The sequence below is a fragment of the Bos mutus genome, chromosome 3, assembly GCF_027580195.1.
Source record: "Bos mutus isolate GX-2022 chromosome 3, NWIPB_WYAK_1.1, whole genome shotgun sequence".
Taxonomy (NCBI): domain Eukaryota; kingdom Metazoa; phylum Chordata; class Mammalia; order Artiodactyla; family Bovidae; genus Bos; species Bos mutus.
Window position 1 is genome coordinate 94810675 of NC_091619.1, and position 27462 is coordinate 94838136.

Consider the following 27462-nt stretch of genomic DNA (forward strand, 5'->3'; position numbering starts at 1 on the left):
TAGAGGAAAACATAGAATACTCTCTGACATAAATTGTAGTAATTTTTGATCCATCTCTCAGAATAATGGAAATAAAAACAAAAATAAACAAATGGGACTTACTTAAACTCAAAAGATTTTTCACACTAAAGGAAAGAATAAACAAAACAGAAAGACAACCGTAGATTGGAAGAAAATATTTGCAAATGATGTGACCAGCAAGAGATTAGTCTCCAAAATTTACAAACTGCTTATGATGCTTAACAGCATCAAAACAAATAACTCAATCAAAAAACAAGCAGAACATCTACCTAAATAGACATTTCTTCAAGGAAGATATACAAATGGACAAGAGACACATGAAAAGATATTCAACATCACTAATTATTAGAGAAATGGAAATCAAAACTACAATGAGATACCATCTCACACCACTCAGAAAGTCTATGATTTAAAAAATCCACAAACCATAAAGGCTGGAGAGGGTGTGATGAGAAGAGAACTCTCCAACACTGTTGGTAGGAATGTAAATTGGTACAGTGACTACTATAGTTTTTTTTTTTTTCCTTAAAAACTCAAAATAGAGCTACCATATGACCTTACAATCCCACTCCTGGGCATTTATCTGAAAAACAAAAACAAAAACAAAAACAAACCAGGAAAGGATACAGGCATCCCAAAGTTCATTGCACCACTGTTTACAAGAGCGAAGACATGGAAGCCACCTAAATGTCCATCGACAGAGGAAAGGCTAAAGAAGATGTGGTACATATATACAGTGGAATATTACTCAGCCATTAAAAAGAACAAAATAATGCCATTTGCAGCAACATGGATGGACTTAGAGAGTGTCATACTGAGTGAAGTAAGTCAGATAGGGAAGGAAAAATACTGTATGACATCCCTTTTATGTGGGATCTAAAAAGAAATGATGAACTTGCACAACAGAAAATGACCCCCAGACTTAGAGAACGATTTTATGGTTGCCAAGGGAAAGAAATAGTTATGGAGTTTCGGATGGACATGTACACACTGCTGCCCTACTGTACAGCATAGTGAACTCTGCTCAATGTTATGTGGCAGCCTAAATAGGAGGGGAGTTTGGGTAGAAATGGATACATGTATATGTATGGCTGAGTTCCTTTGCTATTCACCTGAAACTATCATGGCATTATTTGTTGATCAACTATATCCCAATACAAAATGAAAATGTTTAAAAAAATAAATTAAAAAAATGCATGGGTGAAGAATCATAAAAGAATGTGTTCACAAATTCCCGGGTGGTCCAGTGGTGAGGACTTGGCATTTTCATTGCCGGGACCCGAGTTGGATTCCTGGTTGGGAAACTAAGATCCTACAAGATATGCAGCCAAAAAGAAAGAAAGAAAGAAAGATTGTTTTCTTTCTGCGTTTGGTATCGTAGAGAAAGTATATTTACTGTCCAGACACTTAGGATTTAAGTTCTAGCTCTACCAATTAATAGTTCTGGGATCTGGGGGTGGGGGTGTAATTACCCTTTATTAGACTCAATTTCCTCATGTCTTAAGTTAGTCTAAAATAAACAATTCTGTGAATAGAGAAGCTAAATAATATAGTATATTTTATATATCTGGGGAAAAGTTTTTGGCAAGTAGTAGGATATTAATGATCAATAAATATTCCACTTTTTCATTTTTTTTATTCCAGCTTCATATATACACATTCTTTCTGTATTAGATCTCCTCTTGCATTTAGCATTAGTCTAGATCCTAAAAGTACATCATGGCTCCCAGGTTCATTGGAAATGGATCTGACATCTGGAATTTCAGAAGTAAAAAGGGGGATTAAGCCCTGTGAGGTTCAAAGGCCCTTTGTCCCCCTTGATAGTGATTTTCTTAAATCAAACAGTAGCCAAGACCCTAGGAGAAATAACTGAACTGACAACAGGCAGGTCTGGTTTATTAATAATGGAATAGCTTTGGACATTCTTGATGACTTAACGCAATGACAGAAAAGAGGTCGGAAACTGAAATGCCTAGAGAGCGGGTCAATGGCTAGGTCTCAGAGGAGAAAGGAAAACATGAGTTATTCCTAAGACCTTATTGCATAGAACAAAGCATTTTATGGTAGTCCCAAATGTGAATCCAGAGGAAATGGTTTTGGTATTCTATTTTTAAAGGAAAAAAAGTTTTAAAGGCTTCAAAAATTGCCCACTATATTTATATTTATTTTTGCCCTAATTTTGGAAAACAGACTTGATTGGAGTTATGAAATTGGAACCTTAGTGAGTAACTTAGAGATCTTGGCTGTCTTAACTCTTTTATTCCTTGAGTTTAGATATCAGTTCTCCATCTGTTAATTGCACACCTTAAGACAGGTTAATTAACATCACTGAACCTCAGTTTCCACATCTGTATAATGAAGATGTTTATATTTTACTATAATTGTAGGAGAATATTAAAAAAAATTTAAGTGTATACAATTTCTGGCACTTGACATTAATACTTCACACAATAAATATTTATTCAGTAAATTAATACATGAATTTTGATGCTTCTGTTTTTCACTGCCTTTGGACAGAAAGGCCAGCCTATGGTAACCTTGTGAAAGCCTTTCATTTTCTCTAACTATTCAGGCTGCTCTTGCCCTGATCCTCATCCTTTTTCCTTTGGACTGTTTCAGTGGTCATTTAATGTCTTTTAACCCCAATTCTCTTTCCTTTCCCCATCTGTCTTCCTCACTTGTGATAAAGTACTTTACTAAAACAAAGACTTGATTTCTTTTAAGTCTACTGCACTTCTGGAAGGGTTTTAGTCATCTAAAACATTCCACACCCCCATTGTAAAGGTGAGACCCAGGGAGGGAAGGAACTCACCTATGTGTCTGTGCTCCTATAAACTGATACTAAAGATTAGGATTGAGCCCAGTACTCCTGGCCCCTGGCAGAAGATAACAAAAAGGGAGAAAACATATATTCTGTAGCTGTAGTCGAAGCAGCTATATAAGTTTTTCATTTCAATTTTTCTTTTTTTTATTTCAATTTTTCACTGTTATTATCATTAGTTTTGTTGAATTTCAAATGCACCACTGTTATTATAGTGATATTATTCATTTCCATGGAAATTCTAGGTGAGCCTAGAGAAAAGGCACAATTAATAGAATAACTAAAACTTATATAGCATTCACTATGTACCAAGCAAAGCTCCAAGCATTGTACATTAAATCATTTCTCATCAGTAACCCTAGGTACCATTATTATCGCAATTTTTCAGATGAGGAAACTGAGGCAAAGAAAGATTTAGTAGCTTGGCAAGGTCACAGACTAAGAGTGGTAGAGTGAGATTAAAACTAAGCCTTCCAGATTCCAGAGTCTGTGTTCTTGATTACTATGCTAAGCTAGCAGAAACACTGAATTTCTGTGAATATCATTTATTCTCACTATGTTGGTAGCTAGTCCATATGGTTTCCCTTAACCCTGCTTTTTACTTCCAGTTCTAATTACCAGAAAGGGGCAACCTGAATAGCACAGTCTTCTGATAACTTTTCCCTCTTTCTTTCTCAGAGAGTCATTTTCAACATTGTTAACTTCAGCAAAACTAAAAGTCTTTATAGAGATGGGATGGCCCCTATGGTGAAGTCTACCAGCAGACCAAAATGGTAAGTGACCCACAGAATGGATTTCCTTTTGATTGGAGAATGTGACTCAGGGCTCCAATTTATCTGCTCTACTGGCCCTAAGAGGAGTTCAATGAGCTTCTGCATGTTCGTTGTCTGGGCTCTAGGCATGGCTCTTTGAGAATGTGGGAAAAGAAAACATGGTTCCATGTGTGGAATTACTAGCATTCTCTTATGAGGGAATGTACAGTCTGTTATTTGATAAGATAAACTTCCTGTCTTATTTGGCTTTTATCATGACATCTTTGGAAGCATAAAGCTGACTCTGTTTTTTCCTTTCTAACCTGGGCAGAGATATTATACATTAACCCCAGAGGATATTGGGAGCTACAGTTTTGCAGAGTTCCCTTGCTTTGCTTGTTTGTTGTGGATTCTTTGTATAGATATGGTGTGAATATTTCTGGATGCTAAAGTTCTATTTGTCCCATTGCTATAGTGTAGCTGAGGACAGTTGGATAGGATTACTAATAATAGTAATGATGATGATGATGATAATGTTAATAATAACGACTGTCACTTACTGAGAAAATCTGTTCTTTGTCAGATGGTTTATATTTGATGTTACTATTCTCACAACAAGCAAGGGAGATTATTTTAAAGATCCCTATATTACAGATGAAGACACTGGAGCTAGGATAGGTTAAGTATTTTCTCATGACCATAAATACTAAGGGGAAGAGCCTGTGTTATTGTTATTATCCCACACTGCCATTCAAACTGATTACTTTGTTCATCCATTTATTCATTCAACATTGACTGAGTGCACCAAAATGAGAGTTTTTAAAGCCAGAAACCAAGTGTTATTCACCTATCACACAGTAGGTGTTAAGTGAATGCTTGTTGAGCTGAACTGAATTCATGATGAGAATTTACATGTAAAGTGCCTGGCACTTGCTAAGTACTCAATAAATGTCATCTGTTATTAATAGTATTTTGTAGAATACTCTACAAATGCAAGGAATTGTTAATATTATTCTAGCTTTGATCCCTGTTCAAATTTTAATGACTAGTGAGAAGATCATCTCCAAATGTCTATATTTATAGAAAGCTAGCTATTCATAAATATTGAATTGTGCTTTTATCTAGAAATGATACTTGGCAATTTTCTATAAATGCTGGGCTGAGAAACTCAGGTTTGTAAAAATGTAGGCATTTGATGATGATAATCAAAACTATTTATTAAAGGTAAAAATATCTTCCTGGGCCTATTTTTTTTTTTTTTTTTGCTTTACTAAGTCAAATTAACTATACTGCTGTTTCTCAGTTTCCTTTCAACATTGGGATCTGAACAGGAGGCAGACCTTTGCTGTGAGTTTCTGAATTCAGCCTGAGTGGATAATAACAAAACACTTCTTTCTGTTAATAGGCATATATGTAGATGTGTGCTTCAAATCTTGTCAACAAAGCATATCACTGTTGATCTGCTCACAGGGGCCTTAAAATAACATTGTACTTCTTTTATGAGACTCTGTGTTGGGATCTTACATAGCGGTAATAATAACCATTTGGTTTCCTCAAGTGTTCAGTTCTGGAGTCTTTTTGTTTGCTTTTGAAAACCCTTCTGCCTTAATTATTTCATTTTGTTTTGTTTCTCATGCACTACCATTTGGGTCCTCTCTTTTAGGGCTCTTGACAAGATTTTGAAATATTAATGACTCTTTATATTTACGTTATAATGTCTTAGAATTAAGTCAGCATTCTCATCCAGTGTTGATAGGCTCTGAGCAGAATCTGCTATGTGGTCACTGTACTTCTCTAGTGGTCTAAAGAGGTTTAAAGTTTCAGAACCAAGTTTGTTGTAGTTGAAGCCAATAAGGTACAAGGTACCAGAATAAGTAAAGTCATTGACATGTTTAATCTCTCAGAGAGATTTTTACTTTTCTATTCCCAGACATTGAATGGGAAGTTTCTCATCTTCTTTCACACTATCCTTTCTTCAAGCAAGATGTTTGGAGATTTATTTAGCTAACAGGACTTTATTGAATACCTTAATGTACCATGTGCTATAGATATAGATACTGGGGATATACTGTATGAATATGATAGAAACAATCTGTTCCAAAAGGGAAATTTCATATTAGAATTTTATTAACTGATCTCTGTAGGCCATGATTATTACCCTTCTTTCTACTGCTTTGTTCTGAAGATCCTTTCTGTCACTTTGGTGCTTTCTGCCTAGGAATTTCTTTTGCTCCTTGTGTTTATTACTGGTACCAGAACCTATTTTCCAGTAATCATCATCATAAATGTTCCCAGAGTAACATAAAGAAATGTGTGTGACTGTTTGGCTCTCAGATTATTAGATTTTACTGGTCCTATGGAGTTTGTAGCCCGCCAGTCACCTCTGTTCATGGGATTCTCCAGGCAAGAATACTTGAGTGGTTGTCATGTCCTCCTCCAGGGAATCTTCCTGACCCAAGGATTGAACCTGTATCTCCTGCTTAGCAGGCAGATTCTTTACCAATGAGCCACCTAGGAAGTCCCTATGGGCATTGTGCATGCTAACTCACTTCAGTCGTGTCCAAATCTTTGTGACCCTATAGACTGTAGTCCACCAGGCTTCTCTGTTCATGCGATTCTCAAGGAAGAATACTGGAGTGGGTTGCCATGCCCTCCTCCAAGGGATCTTCCAGACCCAGGAGTCAAACCTGTCTCTTATGTCTCCAGCGTTGGTGGGCAGATTCTTTACCACTAGCACAACCTGGGAAGCCTTTATGGGCTTTACCTAATTTAATATTTTAAACAGGCCTTGGAAATATCCTTACTTCATGACAAACATTAGAAACCCTAAATTTTCTGCATGAAATATATACCAGATTGGGAAAACAAACTTTCTTCACATTTTCAAGGTGAAATGAGCTTTCCTCTTCACCTGTCACAGGGGTCTGTAATTTATTCTAAGCAAAGATACCTGCAGGCCTTAGCATGGATCTGGTAATCAATTAACTATGGAAAGCAAATGAGCAAAAGAAGCAATTAAAAAGCCATTATGCAGATAAACATATGACCTCTCAAGGCTGTTCTGCCTTGAGGACTTAAAAATCAGCATAACTAGCAGGAAAATTGGAGAAGGCAATGGCAACCCACTCCAGTACTCTTGCCTGGAAAATCCCATGGATGGAGGAGCCTGGAAGGCTGCAGTCCACGGGGTCTGACATGGTTAAGAGTCAGACATGGCTGTGCGACTTCACTTTCCCTTTTAACTTTCATGCATTGGAGAAGGAAACGGCAACCCACTCCAGTGTTCTTGCCTGGAGAATCCCAGGAACGGGGGAGCCTGATGGGCTACCGTCTATGGGGTCTCACAGAGTCGGACACGACTGAAGTGACTTAGCAGTAGCAGTAGCAGGAAAATGGAGAAGCTGAAAGATTTAGAAGTTTTCTGCCTTCATTCTAATTCTGTTTACATATTGGACTTCTAAGGATTGTTGGTTGTTAGTGGAGGTGATAGAATTCCAGCAGAGCTGTTTCAAATTCTAAAAGATGATGCAATGAAAGTGCTGCACTCAATATGCCAGCAAATATGGAAAACTCAGCAGTGGCCACAGGACTGGAAAAGGTTAACTTTCATTTCAATCCCAAAGAAAGGCAATGCCAAAAAATGTTCAAACTACCGCACAATTGCACTCATCTCACACTAGCATAGTAATGCTCACAATTCTCCAAGCTATGTGAACAGTATGTGAATTAAACAGTATGTGAACCGAGAACTTCCAAAGGTTCAAGCTGGATTTAGAAAAGGCAGAGGAACGAGAGATCAAATTGCCAATATCTGTAGGATCATTAAAAAAAATCAAGAGAGTTTCAGAAAAACATCTACTTCTGCTTCATTGACTATGCCAAAGGCTTTGACTGTGTGTATCGGAACAAACTGTGGAAAATTCTTCAAGAGACAGGAACACCAGACTACCTTACCTGGCTCCTGAGAAATCTGTATGCAGGTCAAGAACCAACAGTTAGAATTGGACATGGAACAACAGACTAGTTCCAAATTGGGAAAGGAGTATGTCAAGGCTGTATATTTTATACTCTGTTTAGTTTACTTATATGCAGAGTACATCATGCAAAATGCCACTCTAGATGAAACACAAGCTGGAATCAAGATTGCTGGAAGAAATAACAATAGCCTCAGATATGCAGATGACACCACCCTTATGGCAGAAACTGAAGAGGAGCTAAAGAGCCTCTTGATGAAAGTGAAAGAGAAAAAGCTGGCTTAAAACTCAACAATCAAAAACAAAGATCTTGGCATATGATCCCATCACTTCATGGCAAGTTGATAGGGAAACAATGGAAGCAATGGGCTCCATTTTCTTGGGCTCCAAAATCATGCAAATGGTGACTATAGACATGAAATTAAAAGACACTTGCTCCTTGGAAGAAAATCTATGACCAATCTGACAGTATACTAAAAAACAGAGGCATCACTTTGCCAATAAAGGTCCATCTAGTCAAAGTTGTTTTTTACAATAGTTGCATATGATTGTGGAGTTGGACCTTAAAGAAAATTGAGTGCTGAAGAACTGATGCTTTTGAATTCTGGTATTGGAGAAGATTCTTGAGAGCCCCTTGGACTGCAAGAAGATCAAACCAGTCAATCCTAAAGGAGTTCAGTCCTGAATATTCATTGAAAGGACTAATGCTGAAGCTGAAGCTCCAATCCTTTGGAGTGCTACAAAGACTCACTGGAAAAAACTCTGATGCTGGGAAAGATTGAAGGCAGGAGGAGAATGGGACAACAGAAGATGAGATGGTTGGATGGCATCACCAACTTGATAGACATGAGTTTGAGCAAGTTCCAGAAGTTGGTGATGGACAGGGAAGCCTGGCGTACTGCATTCCATGGGGTCACAAAGAGTCGGACATGACGAGCAACTGATCTGACTGAATGACTGAGGACTCTATAGCATCACATTTTTTTCAACCATAACTGATTAATATTTTTTTTTACTATTGTCAAAGGCTGAAATTTCTATGTGCTGGAAGCTGCTGGAAACCATCATTAAAAAAATAACCAATATCTGTATCCTCATTTATGAAGAAACTAAAACTAAGATGTTTTCACAGCTTGTAATTGGTAATATTAGCCAGGGATCTCAGGACTCCATCTTTACGGTTTCTTGAATTTTCCATGCATGGGAAGGGTGGATGAGAGGGCACAAAGAGTGAGGGAGTAGCATGAAGCTCTGTGGCCTTTGGTAAATCTGAAATAACTTCTCTGATTGACTTGTCCATTGTAGTAGATTGAGGAAATTGGACTTAATCTTAGAGGTTGCTTTCATTAACACATTTTTATTGAACATCTAACTTTGTGCTCAGTATTGGGGTAATAAATATGAATATGACCTGTATTATATCTTTAAAATTTTGTTTTTAAGAAGTTTAAATGAAACATAAATAGGTACAATGTAAGAGGCATGGTACTTAAAACCATTAGAAAGGTATATAAATTGTGCTGTGGATTAGAGATAAAGAAGAAAATGATGATATTAGGACTTAAGAAGAAAAGGAGAAGCTTTTGGAGTGGGTGGTATTTAGCTAGATCTTAAGGAAATGGGGCAAGAGCAAAAACTTAAGAAAATGAGATTTCAAATAGAAGATATAACCTGATGAGCCATGATACCTCTTTTATAAGCCTCAGTTTTCTCACTGTAAAAAGTGCATAATAATACTTTTTCAGAGATATTACGAGAAATGAATATGAAATGGATGTCTAAATTTTTTTTTAATCTCAAGGATCTTATTCAGTAAAATTTCTGACTAGTTCTTTTATTTTCCTCTCTCACCCAAAACTGACTGAATAATTGTTCCTTCATTTCTTCCCTTTCACCTTCCTTCCTCTCTTCCTTCCTTTATTCTTTTCTCCCTTCCTTCAGCTTGTCAACTAATGCTTGCTAAGTGGCCACAGTGTACCAGGGAATATGTAAGGTATTAGAATAAAACAAGAAAAATATGGTTACTGTTCTCTAAAGGACTAGACATTAAATATGTAATCTGATAAATATGATAATCATTAAAACAAAAGGGAGATCAGCATGCTTGAACTTGCATGTATTCAATCACTCAGTTGTATCAGACTCTTTGCAACCCCACAGACTGGCCTGTCCTCTATCCATGGCATTTTTGAGGCAAGAATACTGCAGTTGTTTGCCATTTCCTCTTCCAGAGAATCTTCCAGACCCAGGGATCAAATCCCTATCTCCTGCATCTCCTGCATTGGCAGGCAGATACTTTACCACTGAGCCACCTGTGGGGCCTATTTGGCATGCTATATAGCATATAAGACTTAGTCTGCTTCAAGGATAAGAGACCTTATTTAGGAATATTATTTATTGTGATAGCTGAAAGATGAATGAAAGCTAGATCATAGTGGGCAGAGATATGTGTGAAGTATATATCTTTGATAAACAAAGTTCAATGTGATTGGAGAATGAAATTCTAAGAAGAAAGACTGGGGAGTTATGTTGTTCAGTCACTCAGTCCTGTCCGACTCTTTTCAACCTTATGCACTACAGCAGGCTGGTTTGCTCTATCCTCCACCATCTTCCAGAGTTTGCTCAAATTTTGTCCATTGAGCCAGTGATCCTATCTTAACTATCTCATGCTCTGCATCCTTCTTCTGCTTTTGCCTTCATTCTTTCCCAGGATCAAGTTTTTTTCAAATGAATTGACTCTTCACATCAGGTAAACAAAATATTGGAACTTTAGCCTCAGCCTCAGTCCTTCTAATGAATATTCAGGGTTGATTTCCATTAGTATTGACTGGTTTGATATCCTTACTGTCCAAGGGACTCTCAAGAGTCTTCTCTAGCACCACAGTTTGAAAGCATCAATTCTTCAGTGTTCAGCCTTCTTTAGGATCCAACTCTCATGTCTGTACATGACTACTGGAAAAACCATAGCTTTGAGTATATGGACATTTGCCTACAAAGTGATATCTCTGCTTTTTAATATGTTGTCCAGGTTTGTCATAGCTTTTCTTCCAAGGAATAAGCATCAATTTCATGACTGTGGTCACCATCTGCAGTGACATTTTAGCCCAAGAAAATAAAATCTGTTACTCTTTCCACTTTTCCCCTTCTATTTGCTATGAAGCAAAGGGACAGGATGCCATGATCTTAGTTTTTGAATGTTGAGTTTTAAGCCAGCCTTTTCACTCTCCTCCTTGACTCATCAAGTGGCTCTTTAATTCCTCTTCACTTTTTGCCGTTAGAGTAGAATCATCCTCATATCTGAGGTTGTTGATGTTTCTCCCAGCTTGTGATTCATCCAGCCCTGCATTTCACATGATGTAGTCTGCTTTAAGTTAAATAAGCAGGGTGACAACATATAGCCTGTTGAACTCCTTTCTCAATTTGGAACAAGTCCGTTGTTCCTTGTCCAGTTCTAACTATTGCTTCTTGAACCACATACAGGTTTCTCAGGAGATAAGTAATGTGGTTTGCTTCCATTTCCTTAAGAATTTTCCATGGCTTGTTGTTATCCACACAGCCAAAGGTTTTAGCATAGTCAATGAAGCAGAAGTAGATGTTTTTCAGGATTTCCCTTGCTTTCTCCATGATCCAACAAATGTTGGCAATTTTATCACTGGTTCCTCTGCCTCTTCAAAACCCAACTTGTACATCCAGATGTTCTCGGTTCACATACTACTGAAGCCTAGCTTGAAGGATTTGGAGCATAATCTTGCTAGCATGTGAAATGAGCACAATTGTATGGTAGTTGGAATACTGTTTGGTATTGCCCTTCTTTGGGATTGGGATGAAAACTGACCCTTTCCAATCTTGTGGCCATTATATTCACTTATGGAACAAACATAGAATCACTCTGAAAGGTGAGGTAATGAGGGAAGAATGGCTAGGTGTCTCAGAGCTTGGGATATGATACAGTGGTGAGAATCCTGGGTCTTATTGTTGCCTCATAAATGGCAGAATGGTTGCTTAAGAGGCCAGCAACCTGGAAATACCAATGGGCACAGGCACAAAACAGTCCTTCCCAGAAGCCTGTTTGGGCTAAACAAAGCACAAGAAAAAGGCAGCCCAGTAAGACAAAAACACTGAGACAATAATTACTTACTCTAATCAAATACTGTGGGGAAAAAAAAAAAAAAAACTGTTGCCCCACTTTCTCCCTTACCAACAAATGTCAAGCAGGAAGCTTAAACTTCTATTTTTGCTTCAAACCCCCAGCCAGGTGGTGTCAGAGAAAAGTAGGGAACTGAGACTTTCATTCCAGCTGGTCAGTAATGAACACTTCTCTCCTCTCTGTGATGTCAGACTGCTTGAGGAATCTGGATTTCCATCACCCATTTAAGGATGGGATCAATAGCAGAGTGTAGGGAAACAGAAAAAAGAATAAATAAATGTTAGGATGGGACAATAGAAGTTACCCCTTTGAACAATAGAGGAAAAAAAACAGATCAATAAATATGAACAGAACCTTGGGGACTGATGGGACAATAAATTTAGCATTTATTTCATTAGAATCAGAAGGAAAGGAGAGAGTGGGACTGAAAAAAGTATTTTATTTACTATTAGTAGTATTATTAATTTTATTTTATTTTTAAACTTTACAAATTGTATTAGTTTTGCCAAATATCAAAATGAATCCGCCACAGGTATACATGTGTTCCCCATCCTGAACCCTCCTCCCTCCTCCCTCCCCATACCATCCCTCTGGGTCGTCCCAGTGCACTAGCCCCAAGCATCCAGTATCATGCATCGAACCTGGACTGGCAACTCGTTTCATACATAATATTATACATGTTTCAATGTCATTCTCCCAAATCTTCTCACCCTCTCCCTCTGCAACAGAGTCCATAAGACTGTTCTATACATCAGTGTCTCTTTTGCTGTCTCATACACAGGGTTATTGTTAGCATCTTCCTAAATTCCATATATATGCATTAGTATACTGTATTGGTGTTTTTCTTTCTGGCTTACTTCACTCTGTATAATAGGCTCCAGTTTCATCCACCTCATTAGAACTGATTCAAATGTATTCTTTTTAATGGCTGAGTAATATTCCATTGTGTATATATACCATAGCTTTCTTATCCATTCATCTGCTGATGTGGAAATCTTCTCAGATTTGAAAATATTATGTAAACCTATAGATTTGAGGGACTGAGTAACCAGAAAAACCTCAAAAAGGAAAAACTGAGGGAAATCTTTGCCAAGAAGTATCATAATTAAACTTCTGAAAACTAAGGACAAAGGAATCTTGAAAGTACTAAGAAGAACTAAGCCAAAGGGAAGTGGTACAATGTTTCTCAAATGCTGAGAGAAAATAGTTGTCAACCCAGACTTCTATATCTAACAAAAATATCTTTCAAGCATGAAGGGAAAATTAAGACATTTGTGATGAAAGCAAAAACTAAGAATATTTTTCACTAGCAGACCTACACTTATGCAAAGTTCTTGAAACAGAAAAGGTAATAAAGAAGGATTCTTATAATATCAGAAAGAGTAAAAAAGACCCCTGGGACAATATTAAGCACACCAACATTCAAATTATAGGAGTCCCAGATGAAGAAGAAAAAGAGAAGGGGCCTGAGAAAATATTGGAAGGGATTATAGTCAAAAACTTACCTAAAGGAAAGGAAATAGTCACCCAAGTCCAGGAGGCTCATAGATTACCATACAAGATAAATCCAAGGTGGAACACACTGAGACACACATCAGTCAAACTAACAAAAACTAAATACAAAGAAAAAATATTAAAAGCAACAAGGCAAAAGCAACAAATAACACAGAAGGAAATCCTAATAAGTTTATCAATTGATTTTCAACAGAAACTCTGCAGGCCAGAAGCGGGTGGCAGGATATATTTAAAATGATGACAAGGAAAAACCTGCAACCAAGAATATTCTACCCAGCAAGGCTCTCACTCAGATTCGACAGAAAAACCACAAGCTTTTCAGACAAGCAAAAGCTAAGAGAATTCAGCACCACAAAAGGAGATTTTCTAGGTGGAAAAGAAAAGACCACAACTAGAAACAAGAAAATGATGAACTGAAAAGCTCATCAGTAAAGGCAAACATACAGTAAATGTAGGAAACCATCCATATGCTAATATGATATCAAAACCAGAAAACATGAGAAGAGTACAAATGCAAGGTATTACAAATGCATTTGAAATTAAGAGATCAACAACTTAAATCAGTCTTGTATATATAGAGACTGCTGTATCAACACTTTATGGCAACAACAAACCAAAATCTACAATAGATAGACACACAAAAAAGAAAGGGCAATCTAAACACAGCACTAAAGGTAGTCTTCAGATCACAAAAGAAGAGAACAAAAGAGGAAGGGAAGAAAAAGACCTACAAAAACAAACCAAAAACAGTAAAATGGCAATAAGAACATATATATCAGTAATTACCTTAAATGTAAATGGATGAAATACTCCAACCAAAAGACATAGACTGACTGAATGGATACAGAAGCAAGATCCATATATATGATGTCTATAAGAGACCTGCTTGATATCTAGGGACTCATTTGGACTGAATGTGAGGCATAGAAAAAGGTGTTCCATGCAAATAAAAGAAAGCCAAGGAGCAATACTCATATTAGATAAAACAGACTTTAAAATATATTCCATCTCTGGATCTTCTAATTCTTGGAATGAACCAGGAGTAAGTTATATAATCTCTCTGTTCTCTTTTCTCCCATAGGACCCAGCAAATTTGTCCACCCTGGATGATCTTCACACTGTGCTGCCTGGAGAGTTCTTGCCCAGGCAAGTGTGGTACTCAGACAAGGTGTGAACCATTCTCTCTTATTTCCACCAGAGATGATATGCTCTTGTCCTCTTCCCTTATGAGTGATCTGAGTTGAATTTTGTTTACGAGAGATACACTGACATTCCTCCCCTCTTTATATAGAAGGTTATTATCCACAGTCTTTCAGATTGGAGAATAGAAACCAGAAGAAGATAGATGAGTTGCCCAAAATCGTACAATAAGTAAATGCCAACAGAGCCTGGAGCCCACATGTGACTGACTTATAGGCCTATCACTTTCTTTGCTGCTGTCACATTGTCTTCAAGTAAAGCTTGAGAATTTTGAGCTTTGTAACAACTTCTACCAACTTCTAACCATTTAGTTTTATATGGTGCATCCTACCAATAGGAGCTATCCAACAATGGAGGGCTGTCAGCATATGAAGAGTTCTGGAGCTGCTTCAGTTAAAGGAGAATGGCCCCCTGTCAGGGAGACATGGAGAAGGAGGGTAGACCCTATCAGTATGTGTTCCCAATTAAATTATAGGGAATGATGGCCAGGTGTTATAGTTACTGGTATTGTTTTAATCTCAATACTCAAATGGTAAGAAGCATAGAAAGGAAGAGGAAAAAGAAAAATCCATGCTACAATCCTGGTCATGGGACAATGACCCAAACAGGGAAATGAGTGAGAGCTAACGAGAATTTGCTGATCAATGAACCAGAAGGTGGTGCCTTCCAAAATCCCCTCAAAGTCATATTATGGACTAAATTACTAGGATTCTAGGCTTTTTGTATGGAATTCAAGATTAATGCACATCATTCTATCATAAACAGCTTTCATACACTGTGCTAGTTTCTTTGATTCTCTCAGAACTTTGGAAAGGGCATCTATCACTTTCTCAATTTTACAAATGAGGCTACTGAGGCTCAGGGTGATTAAGTAACTGCTCTAATAGTTTAGTAATGCTAGTAAGTGGCAGAGCTGGGATATGAATACAGAATCACTAATTTAAATCTTAACCCATTTTCTCTATTCTAATTTAGTAATAGTTAAGAGCTTAGTAATGGCTTGAAGAGATCTGAATTTAAACCTGACTCTGTCATGTCTGTTATGAGGAGGATATGTGATTTGCTCATACAGCAAGTTAGGGCAGTACAAAGTCTGGCATCCATGCAAGATTGACTAGCAGGCCCATAACTTTCCTCCATGCTGCCCCACTGCCTCCTTTTGCTTTTACTCCAAGAAAAGGGACTGAAATATGATAGCTTAGTGTAGGGGAAAAAACCACTGGCTTTCTAGTCAAACAAACAGTTGAAACTGAACTATTGCCTTTGGGCAAAATCAGTGATGGTTACCATTAATTCCCTTCAAACAATACAGACAGTGTGCAATGTGCAGCGTGAATGATCTCTTTCACATTAAACAGACCAGGACTTGAGGGAGAAGACCCAGTGTTTGTGATATGCCCTATCAATGTCCTAGAAGGAAGTTTTAGTGATTACCTAGCAAAAAGCCTTCATTTTGCACATGATAAAACTAAGGGCCAGAGATTTGAACCCAGTACCTCTAACACTTTGGGCACAATATGAAACAGTCTCATAGCACTGTATTGTTACAAAATGATTTTGCATCATGGTATTGATAGCTTATGGTGAACAGTGTTGGATTCTTGATCTCTGAAGAAGAAGATTTAGCTTCAGGACCAGGGACCAGTCTTGATCACTCAAAAGCTTTTTGTCTCAGAGTTTTATTAAAGTATGAAAACGGACAGAGAAAGCTTCTGACATAGACATCAGAAGGGGGACGGAGAGTGCCTCCCTCACTAGTGTTAGCAAGGGAGTTATATACTTTAATTAGTTATTATAATAAATCAAAAGAACATCTCAAGGTTGTAAAGATCTTACTAGACCCATTCCCATAATTTACATTTTAAGATAACAGGATTAGTCAGGAAGTTTTCAGGAAGGAGAAACTGTCCTCAAGCAGGATACATTGTTATTATATAATCCTTAGTACAGAGTTTAAACTGAATTTTTAGTACAGAGTTTATATAATCCTTAGCACAGAGTTTAAACTGAATTTTTTAAATTGTTGTGTAACAACAACACAACAAATTGTGTAATTTGTGTAATTTAAATTGTGTAATTTAAATTATGTTGTGTAATCATCAGTTCCAGGCTTAAAGAGAAAAAGTTTTTTTTTTGTTTTTTTTTTTTTAATTTTATTTTATTTTTAAACTTTACATATTGTATTAGTTTTGCCAAATATCGAAATGAATCCGCTACAGGTTTTATGTGACTAAGACTAAGGAATGTAGAGGGGAAAAAAAAAGCCATTTTTTCTTTCCTGGGGACCCCAGACTTCTTATCAACCTGCCTAGGAATTAACTCTCTCAGTATCATCACATCAGCTCCAGGAGGTAGGAAAGCCAGAGGTTATCACCTCCAGGTGAGGAGACCCAGGCTCAGAGAAAAGGTTGTCATAACTACTCAGGGGCATAATTCAAAGACTCTGCCTCAGATTTGTGTGACCCTTAGCCATGCTGCTTCCATTCAGTTCAGTTCAGTCACTCAGTCGTGTCCGACTCTTTGCGACCCCATGAATCACAGTACGCCAGGCCTCCCTGTCCATCACCAACTCCCGGAGTTCACCCAAACTCATGTCCATCGAGTCAATGATGGCCATCCAGCCATCTCATCCTCTGTCGTCCCCTTCTCCTCCTGCCCCCAATCCCTCCCAGCATCAGATATAGGCATTAAAAATAGTTTCCAGTAGCTAATAATAACATAGGAAAATGCTGATCTTATATAAAGTAAAAAGTAGGGTATAATACTATATATAATTGTGATAATAATATGAAATGTATGTGTGTATATATATATATATATATATATATATATATATATATATATTTTACTTGTCCATGGAATTCTCCAGGCAAGAATACTGGAGTGGGTAGCTATTCCTTTTCCAAAAGATCCTCTGAACCCAGGGACTGAAACCGGGTCTCCGGCATTACAGGTAGATTCTTTACCATCTGAGGCACCAGCAAAGCCTATATATTAAATACACACATAATACTGTTAACTGGTATCTTTAGATGGTAGGATTATGGTAGATTTGTATTTCTTCAGAGTTTTTTGTGCTTTTAGATGTCCTACAACTTTATATTTGTGAAAAATCAAAGTTAATATTTATTAAAAATAAAATAATAGCTTCTTAGATGATGTTAAAAATTTACTTGCATTTGGGGTGAATCATATCACTTTCACAGGACCAAATTTCCTCATTTATTAAAATGAATATAATGTACCCTCTCCTTCTGACCTTCCAGAATCTTATTGAGATTGGAAATGACACTGGAGGTGAGAGAGTAAGAGGTGTTTGGAAATACAGGCTATGACCGAGAGTAAAACTCTCATTGAAAGGTGAGACACATGGATATAAACCTTACCAATCGCCTGTGACGGTTGTGTACTAGAGCTTCGCCTATCCACTTGCAGAAGCTCATTATTAGGTTTTCAGCAATTTTGTGAACTGCTTTTAAAATCGTTTGTAGTTTTAGTTTGAAATTGTTGCATATTTATACCATGAAAACTGGAAAAAGCTACAAATCATGCCTTGACATGGACTTTAAGCCAGAAATTCAGATGAATAGCTTATAAATTAAATTCTGAAGGAACTCATGGAGGAAATCTCTGTTGGTAAAACTGACCAACAATGCTCCAGACTACATTCACCACTCGGTGGTCCTGAGGTATCTGTTTGTCAGGACTCATGATCCAGGCCTCAAGGCAATGAACCACCAGAGGACGATAACCCCATGGGAGAGAAGGCAGAGGATGCTGTGAAATCGTGCTTTGGGCAGCTAGAGCTCACATCTACTATAGCTGGAGGGTTAGTGCTACATCTCAGAGTGACCCAAGACCTCTTGAGAGGCTGAAGAAATGAATGAAAATGCAGATTCTTGTATATTCACAGGATTGTGTTTCATTGAGACTTCCAAAAGGAAACAGATGGCACACCGAAGTTAGGATAATTTGTGGAAGATTTACCATTATATTAAAAGTAGATGGGGTAGAACCACAAAGGATAGTGCAAAAGCTTGGGGCTAGAAGCATCAAATTGTTACAACAGGAAGGGGTTATTGTAACCTAGAAAGGGAGAGTTGTATAGAGTATGCTGCTTTGAAAGTAGTAGTGACCTTCTATCAAGAGAAAAGCCAGCCTTAGATGACTTTACAGGAAGAGATCCAGAGAAATAAATACCTCTGCCACTTTCCTGACTCTAGATGTCCCCACAGGAGGACCTAAACAGAAGCAAGAAGCTCAGAATGCGGTTGATACAATCCATAGAGGTCAGCCATCTCAGGCAGAGACAAGGGTAGAGAAAGATGAAGAGTGTTTCAGAGGGGCAAATAGAATGTATTCAGCAGTTTAGATTCAGTTTTTAGCTGACATTTGACTTGAGTCCTTGTTTTCTTATGAAAAAGGTGTGTAATAATATCCTATTTATCAGGATGGTTTTGAAGATTTAATAGAATATATGTGAATCACTTTACTGGAAGCACCTGATGTACAGTAATGGGTCCAGAAATAGTGGCAATTATTATTGTACTATATTACCTCATATCATTGAACTTAATTCTATTATCAATAAAATAGATAAAATACTGTGCATGTGAGAAATGTGTGCTCAGTCATGTCTGACTCTTTGCAACCCAATGGACTGTAGCCCATCAGGCTCCTCTGTCCATGGAATCTTCCAGGCAAGAATACTGGAGTGGGTTGCCATTTCCTAATCCAGGATATCTTCCTGTGCCAGGGATCAAACCTGTGCTATTTGCTGCCTAAAGGTTATTGTAATTATAAACATCAACTTTTGGATATATAAAATCACTCTGTAAGATATGATGCATTAAAAATATATTAAATAAAAGATTAGCCCTATACTCTTTATCAGAACTGAAAACTCAGCTTTCTCTTTCTAGATCCATTGAATTGGAAGCTTCATGAGGTTAGTCTTTGTTTACTGCTGTACCTTCTGTACCTAGACAGTACTTAACAGACAGTAGATGCTCAGTAGGTAATTGTTGATTTAATTTAAAACTCTTTCTAAAACTCTTTCTGGTCTTTCTCGTTGACCAGATACTCGGAGAATGCTCCTTGGTGCTGAAGCTTCCTTGCAGCTGGGACTTTCTTGTTCTGTCAGTAGTTAGCTTCTGTCTTGTACAGAAATCTAGGCTCTTCCATCTAGACTGTCTCCTGCCTGTCTATGTCCCTATTCCAGTCATCTGGCATGAGTCAATGTATTTAACAAGATGGTTGGATGGCATCACAGACTCAATGGACATGGGTTTGTATGGACTCCGGGAGTTGGTGATGGACAGGGAGGCCTGGGGTGCTGTGGTTCATGGGGTCACAAAGAGTCGGACACGACTGAGTAACTGAACTGAACTGAACAACCACATCATCTTCTGAGCTCCAGCAGCCACCTTGTACTTGCCATGTGCCCCAAAGGTATACAGCCCACCCTCTTACACACTTTATTTGTTCTTTCTACCAAGAATGTCTCATCACTTTCTCTACCTGTGGAAATCCTATACCCCAGGGTTCTTTCTTAATACTCAGACTTTTACTGAGGCAAATACTCTTGTTATGCTTGGAATACGCTTCTTTTTCCCCTTCCTTCTCTGTTTCCTGGTTAACTTCCATATTTGCATCAGGCTTCAAATTAGATGCTGTTTCTTTGGGGAAAGAATCATCACTAGAATCACTAAGATGAGATCAAGCACTTATGTATTCCTCCTATCATATACTATGTCCTATATTCATATGAAGTTAACTTCCTTCCCCTATAAAATTGTAAGCTTCTTCAGGGCATAAGTTTCTGTCATGCCACAGTGTCTGTATATATTAGGGTAAAGTTATGACCAACCTAGACAGCATATTGAAAAGCAGACACATTACTTTGTCAACAAAGGTCCATCTAGTCAAGGCTATGGTTTTTCCAGTGGTCATGTATGGATGTGAGAGTTAGATTATAAAGAAAACTGAGTGCTGAAGAATTGATGCTTTTGAACTGTGGTGTTGGAGAAGACTTTTGAGAGTCCCTTGGACTGCAATGAGATTGAACCAGTCCATCCTAAAGGATGGATGTTCATTGGAAGGACTGATTTGAAGCTGAAACTCCAATACTTTGGCCACCTGATGTGAAGAGCTGACTCATTTGAAAAGACCCTGATGCTGGGAAAGATTGAGGGCAGAAGGAGAAGGGGATGACAGAGGATGAGATGGTTCAATGACATCACTAGCTCAATGGACATGGGTTTGGATGAACTCCAGGAGTTGGTGAGGGACAGGGAGGCCTGGCGTGCTGGGGTTCATGGGGTTGCAAAGAGTCAGACATGACGGAGTGACTTAACCGAATTATTGTGTTAGATTGAAATGTCTAATGGATCAAAGCAAGTACAATTATTTTCTTCATAATGAACAAATGGACAGGGCATCTCTTAAGTATATAGCCATTCAGAGACTCAGAGTGACTGTTATCTTGAATAAATAGTTTCAGGGTTACCTGGGCATCACCCCCATTCCAACTAGCTAGATGGGAAAAGAGGTAGCAAGATCCAGCAACCCCACTGCTGGGCATACACACTGAGGAAACCAGAAGGGAAAGAGACACGTGTACCCCAATGTTCATCGCAGCACTGTTTGTAATAGCCAAGACATGGAAGCAACCTAGATGTCCATCAGCAGATGAATGGATAAGAAAGCTGTGGTACATATACACAATGGAGTATTACTCAGCCATTAAAAAGAATACATTTGAATCAGTTCTAATGAGGTGGATGAAACTGGAGCCTATTATACAGAGTGAAGTAAGCCAGAAGGAAAAACATAAATACAGTATACTAATGCATATATATGGAATTTAGAAAGATGGTAACAATAACCCGGTGTACGAGACAGCAAAAGAGACGCTGATGTATAGAACAGTCTTATGGACTCTGTGGGAGAGGGAGAGGGTGGGAAGATTTGGGAGAATGGCAATGAAACATGTAAAATATCATGTAGGAAACGAGTTGCCAGTCCAGGTTCGATGCACGATGCTGGATGCTTGGGGCTGGTGCACTGGGATGGCCCAGAGGGATGGTATGGGGAGGGAGGAGGGAGGAGGGTTCGGGATGGGGAACACATGTATACCTGTGGCGGATTCATTTTGATATTTGGCAAAATTAATACAATTATGTAAAGTTTAAAAATAAAATAAAATTAGAAAAAAAAAAAAGAAAGAAAAGAGGTAGCAAGATCCCATGTGGGAGCTTTTCATTAGCAGTCCTGAAAGTAGCTCATAACAGTTTTGGTCCAATTCCATAGGCTAACGTGTAGTTTAAGGCCATATCTAACAATAAAGAAAGTTGTGAAATGATGTCTGGCTGTGTGTGCAGCAAAAAGCAGAAAGCAAGGATTTTCCTCAATAGCTGGAAGAGTTGGCTCCACTTCCACATTTAGTTCAGTTCAGTCACCAGTCGTGTCCGACTCTTTGCGACCCCATGAATTGAAGCACGCCAGTCCTTCCTGTCCATCACCAACTCCCGGAGTTCATTCAAACTCACGTCCATCGAGTTGGTGATGCCATCCAGCCAACTCATTCTCTGTCATCCCCTTTTCCTCCTGCCCCCAATCCCTCCCAGCATCAGAGTCTTTTCTAATGAGTCAACTCTTTGCATGAGGTGGCCAAAGTACTGGAGTTTCTGCTTTAGCATCAGTCCTTCCAAAGAACACCCAGGACTGATCTCCTTTAGAATGGACTGGTTGGATCTCCTTGCAGTCCAAGGGACTCTCAAGAGTCTTCTCCAACACCACAGTTCAAAAGCATCAATTCTTCAGTGCTCAGCTTTCTTCACACTCCAACTTTCACATCCATACATGACCACTGGAAAAACCATAGCCTTGACTAGATGGACCTTTGTTGGCAAAGTAATGTCTGTGCTTTTGAATATGCTACCTAGGTTGGTCATAACTTTACTTCCAAAGAGTATGTGTCTTTTAATTTCATGGCTGCAGTCACCATCTGCAATGATTTTGGAGCCCCCCAAAATAAAGTCTGACACTGTTTCCACTGTTTCCCCATCTATTTCCCATGAAGTGATGGGACCAGATGCCATGATCTTAGCTTTCTGAATGTTGGGCTTTAAGCCAACTTTTTCACTCTCCACTTTCACTTTCATCAAGAGGCTTTTTAGTTCCTTTTCACTTTCTGCCATAAGGATGGTGTCATCTGCATATCTGAGGTTATTGATATTTCTCCGGGCAAACTTGATTCCAGCTTGTGTTTCTTCCAGCCCAGCATTTCTCATGATGTACCCTGCATATAAGTTAAATAAGCAGGGTGACAGTATACCACCTTGACGTACTCCTTTTCCTATTTGGAACCAGTCTGTTGTTCCATGTCTAGTTCTAACTGTTGCTTCCTGACCTGCATACAGATTTCTCAAGAGGCAGGTCAGGTGGTCTGGTATTCCCATCTCTTTCAGAATTTTCCACAGTTTATTGTGTGTGACTTCACTTTCATGCATTGGAGAAGGAAATGCCAACCCACTCCAGTGTTCTTGCCTGGAGAATCCCAGGGATGGGGGAGCCTGGTGGGCTGCTGTCTATTGGGTTGCCCAGAGTGGGACATGACTGAAGCGACTTAGCAGCAGCAGCAGCATGCAAATATCTTGAGAGTGAAAGTGTTACTCAGTTGTGTCAGACTCTTTGCCACCCCATGGCTGCAGCCCACCAGTCTCCTCTGTCTACAGAATTCTCTAGGCAAGAATACTAAGGTGGGTAGCCATTTCTTTCTCCAGGGGATCCTGGCCCAGTGATCAAACCCTGGTCTCCTACACGGCAGGCAGATTCTTTACCACCTGAACCACCAGGGAAGCCCTACCAAAAATTGCAAATTCCTTGAGAACAGCGTATGGCATGTGAAGCAATGAGGTCTAGTGGGAAAATACTGGCTTAGGAATCATACAGCTTCAATTTAAGTCCCAGTTCTGCCAGGTATTGAGTGTATGGTCTGGGGTAATTTCCTTGGCCCTCTGAGCCTTTGTAATTGTTAGGTATTCAGTTCAGTTGCTCAGTTGTGTCCGACTCTTTGTGACACCATGAACTGCAACACGCCAGGCCTCCCTGTCCATCACCAACTCCCGGAGTCCACCAAACCCATGTCCATCGTGTCCATGGTGATGCCATCCAACCATCTCATCCTCTGTTGTCCCCTTCAATCTTTCCCAGCATCAGAGTCTTTTTAAATGAGTCAGCTCTTCTCATCAGGTGGCCAAAGTATTGGAGTTTTAGCTTCAATATCAGTCCCTCCAATGAACACTCAGGGCTGATCTCCTTAAGGATGGACTGGTTGGATCTCGTTGCAATCCAACGGACTCTCAAGAGTCTTCTCCAACATCACAGTTCAAAAGCATTAATTCTTCGGCGCTCAATCTTCTTTATAGTTCAACTCTCACATCCATACCTGACTACTGGAAAAACCATAGCCTTGACTAGATGGACCTTTGTTGGCAAAGTAATGTCTCTGCTTTTCAATATGCTGTCTAGGTTGGTCACAGCTTTCCTTCCAAGGAGCAAGCATCTTTTAATTTCATGGCTGAAAGCACCATCTTCAGTGATTTTGGAGCCCAGAAAAATAAAGTCAGCCACTGTTTCCAGTGTTTCCCCATCTATTTGCCATGAAGTGATGGGACCGGAGGCCATGATCTTTGTTTTCTGAATGTTGAGCTTTAAGCCAACTTTTTCACTCTCCTCTTTCACTTTCATCAAGAGGCTTTTTAGTTCCTCTTCACTTTCTGCCATAAGGGTGGTGTCATCTGCATATCTGAGGTTATTGATGCTTCTCCCAGGAATCTTGATTCTAGCTTGTGCTTCCTCCAGCCCAGCGTTTCTCATGATGTACTCTGCATAGAATTTAAATAAGCAGGGTGACAATATACAACCTTGACATACTCCTTTTCCTATTTGGAACCAGTGTGTTGTTTCATGTCCAGTTCTAACTGTTGCTTCCTGACCTGCATACAGGTTTCTCAAGAGGTAAGTCAGGTCGTCTGGTATTCATGGCCTAGCTTATTTCTTTGGCATGCTACTAGTCTTTTTGTTTGTGAATCAACACTATGAATTTCCTTTCAGTTTATGTTAAATGATAAACATCAAAATTAGATCAGATTGAACTTATTTGTGGCCATGTATTTATCTTTTAGGGTAATTGAGTGATTGGACCAGGAACAGAGACCAGAGATTTCTAAGAACCATTTTTTTCCCTGTGATTAATGAAGTCAAAATATGAGCTGACACTTAACTGCTGCTCAACTGAATTCAGGGATTCAAATTCATGATAAAAACAGAAATAGATATGCCCAAGGATTTGCTCTTAAGAATGTTCATGGCAGTATTCATTATAATTGGGAAAAATTAAAAATTATCTAAAGACTCACTAGCAGAGATTGTTTAATAAATTTTGTATATCATAGGATGAAGTCATTAAAAATCCTGTTGTAAAAGAATGTTTACAACAAAGTTAAATATGTATACATATAAATGACAGAAACCAGAATATTCATAATGGTTTATCTGGGTATTGGGGGTGTTTTCTTCTTTGGGGGGTCCTTTTCTGTTATTTTTCAAATGTTTAAAAATGATTGTCATTGATTTTACAACTTAAAATTTACTTATAGTGATCAAAACAAAAATTATGCACATCATATTCTTCTGAGTACAGAATTGTTCAGATTATCACTGTTGGGCAGATATTTAAATTTAGGATTTATGTTCTTGTGCCAACTAGATCTTGGTTTGATCATACCTCTTTTATTTTCATTACAGCTTTATTAAGTTAAAATTCACACATCATATAGATCACTTATTTAAATTTCACGTATTTAAAAATGCAATGGTTTTAATATAGAATTATATATCATTACTATGATCAATTTTAGAACATTTTTATAATTGTTAAATAAAATAAAAATAGAAACCTATGGCCATTAGCCACTCTGCTTTCCCCAATCCCTAGCCCTAGGAAACCACTAACTTCCTACTCTTGTCTCTAAAAGATTACCTATTCTGAACATTTCATATAAATGTAATCATACAATATGTGGTATTTGTGATTGGCTTCTTTTCTTTAGCATAATGTTTTTAAGATTCATTTATGTTGTATATGTGTCAGTAATTAATTTTTTATAGTCTAATAATATTCCATTCTTCCATTCTATGGATATGCCATGTTTTAGTCTCTAATTAGCTGATGAATATTTGGGTTGTTTCCACTTTTTTTGGCTGTTATGAACAACACTTCTGTGAACATTTGTGTATAAGTTTTTGCATGGAAAAATCTTTTCAGTACTCTTGGGTATATAACAAGGACTGGAATTCTTTTATTGTATGGTAATTCTGTGTAACCTTTTGAAGAACTGCTAGACTGTTTTCCAAAGTGGCTGCACCATTTTACTTCCCACCGACATTGTATAAAGTATCTTTTTAATTTCTATATTTTTTTCTCCCATTGTGTGTGTATGATGTATGTGGTATGTGTGGGTTTATGTATGTGTGTGGTATATGTGGTAGGTGTGATTTTGTTGGTGGGGGCAGGTGGATGTGGGTGAATAATGTGTATGGTGTGTGTGTATGTGTATGTATCAACACACTTTTGCCTCGTTTGCATCAGAGTCAGGGCTGGTGATACTATTTAGGTATTGCATTGTCCACTCCCTCCCTGAGAAAACTTCTTTGGAGTCTGTTTCTTGGTAGCAGCTTACACCCATCTCATAGCATGGCAGCCACCAGCTAGGCAGATCTACAGTTGGCCGTATGGTTTCCAAGTTCTGGAAGGGAGAGTATCTCCTATTCTTTCTAATAACTACCAGGCAGAGTAGTCTGGAATGGGGTTCCCTTTGCCAGCAGTTTCTTAAAGTAGTTATTGAGCTTAATTATCCTGGAGGATTTCAAAGAAGACAAACTCCTTCCTCTTTTCTTTTTGATCCATCTCTCTGCAACCAACATCTAAAAGCCGGATTCCACCACTTACTTTGTTGGATTATTAAGCAGTTTATATAACCTCTCCAAGCTTCTGTTTCTTCAGATATAAAACGGAGCTAACAATATCCATCTTACAAGGTAGTTGTGGGAATTAAAGCTGTGTGGCCCCCCACAATGTTGTTGCTATAAGATTTATTGGTACAGTTTGCTCTTTTTTCACAAAAACCCTACATTGCCTCTGGAACTTAACGCCTTTCCATGAAAGTTTGCTTTTGTTGTCAGGCCTATATTTTCAACTAATTCCAGAAAGCTTTATTTGATATAAGCACTTAATAAGGATACTTGGATCATAAGCAGAATACTTATTATTCTTTGGCTTATGATCAAGTATATCTGGAACAATAAAATGATTTAACTTGAACCCAGAGGTGTTTTAACATAAGCGAGTTAAAAAAAAAAAAAAAAGGAAGAATCTCTGTTCACAAAATAGCACACTATAAAAACTCCAGTCATTTAAAGAGGATGTAACTGAAATAGAAGGGTTTACCTCCCACTCACTCTGATGAGAAGAAAAGGAACAATTAAAATGAATATATTAGGGAGAATATTATTTTTATTTCAATATTTCCATTATATTTTCTCCAATTACATGCTGAATAGGGTTGTTTAATGTAACTGAAACCCCAAGGTAGAGTTTAAAAAGAGTAAATTTTATAAAAGATAAAGGCAGCTCTCTTTTACTAAGGGGGAGGCTTGCTTTTCCTGGCATAAACAAAGAAGATCAGGCAGTAAGTGGTGGGGGAGGTGTGTAGTTTTGAGTGAATCAACAGTGATAAAGTCCCGCAAGTCTCTATGCTTTGTCAAGCTTCTTTTTTCAAACTGGATAATATAAAAAGATTCTTTATACACCACTTTGAGAGGGCATGTGGGTGTGTGTAAAGGATGGTGGGAAAGAATACAGGGAAGGAGAGAAGAAGTAGCACCTTTAAAATTCTTATAGCTCTCATAGAATTTGAGTCTGAAGAGTCTATAAAGGTCACCTGGTTCCAACTCTTAATGAACAAA

At 38.2% G+C, this 27462-nt stretch overlaps 1 protein-coding gene across 1 annotated transcript in view; it reads left to right on the top strand.

The window, feature by feature from the left end:
• AGBL4 (AGBL carboxypeptidase 4) overlaps positions 1–27462 on the top strand; it is a 1467493-nt gene that overhangs the window by 675158 nt on the left and 764873 nt on the right. The window contains exon 4 of the mRNA XM_070364879.1: positions 3521–3615. Within this exon, the coding sequence (XP_070220980.1) occupies positions 3521–3615 (95 nt within the window). The remainder of the gene's footprint in view (positions 1–3520; positions 3616–27462) is intronic.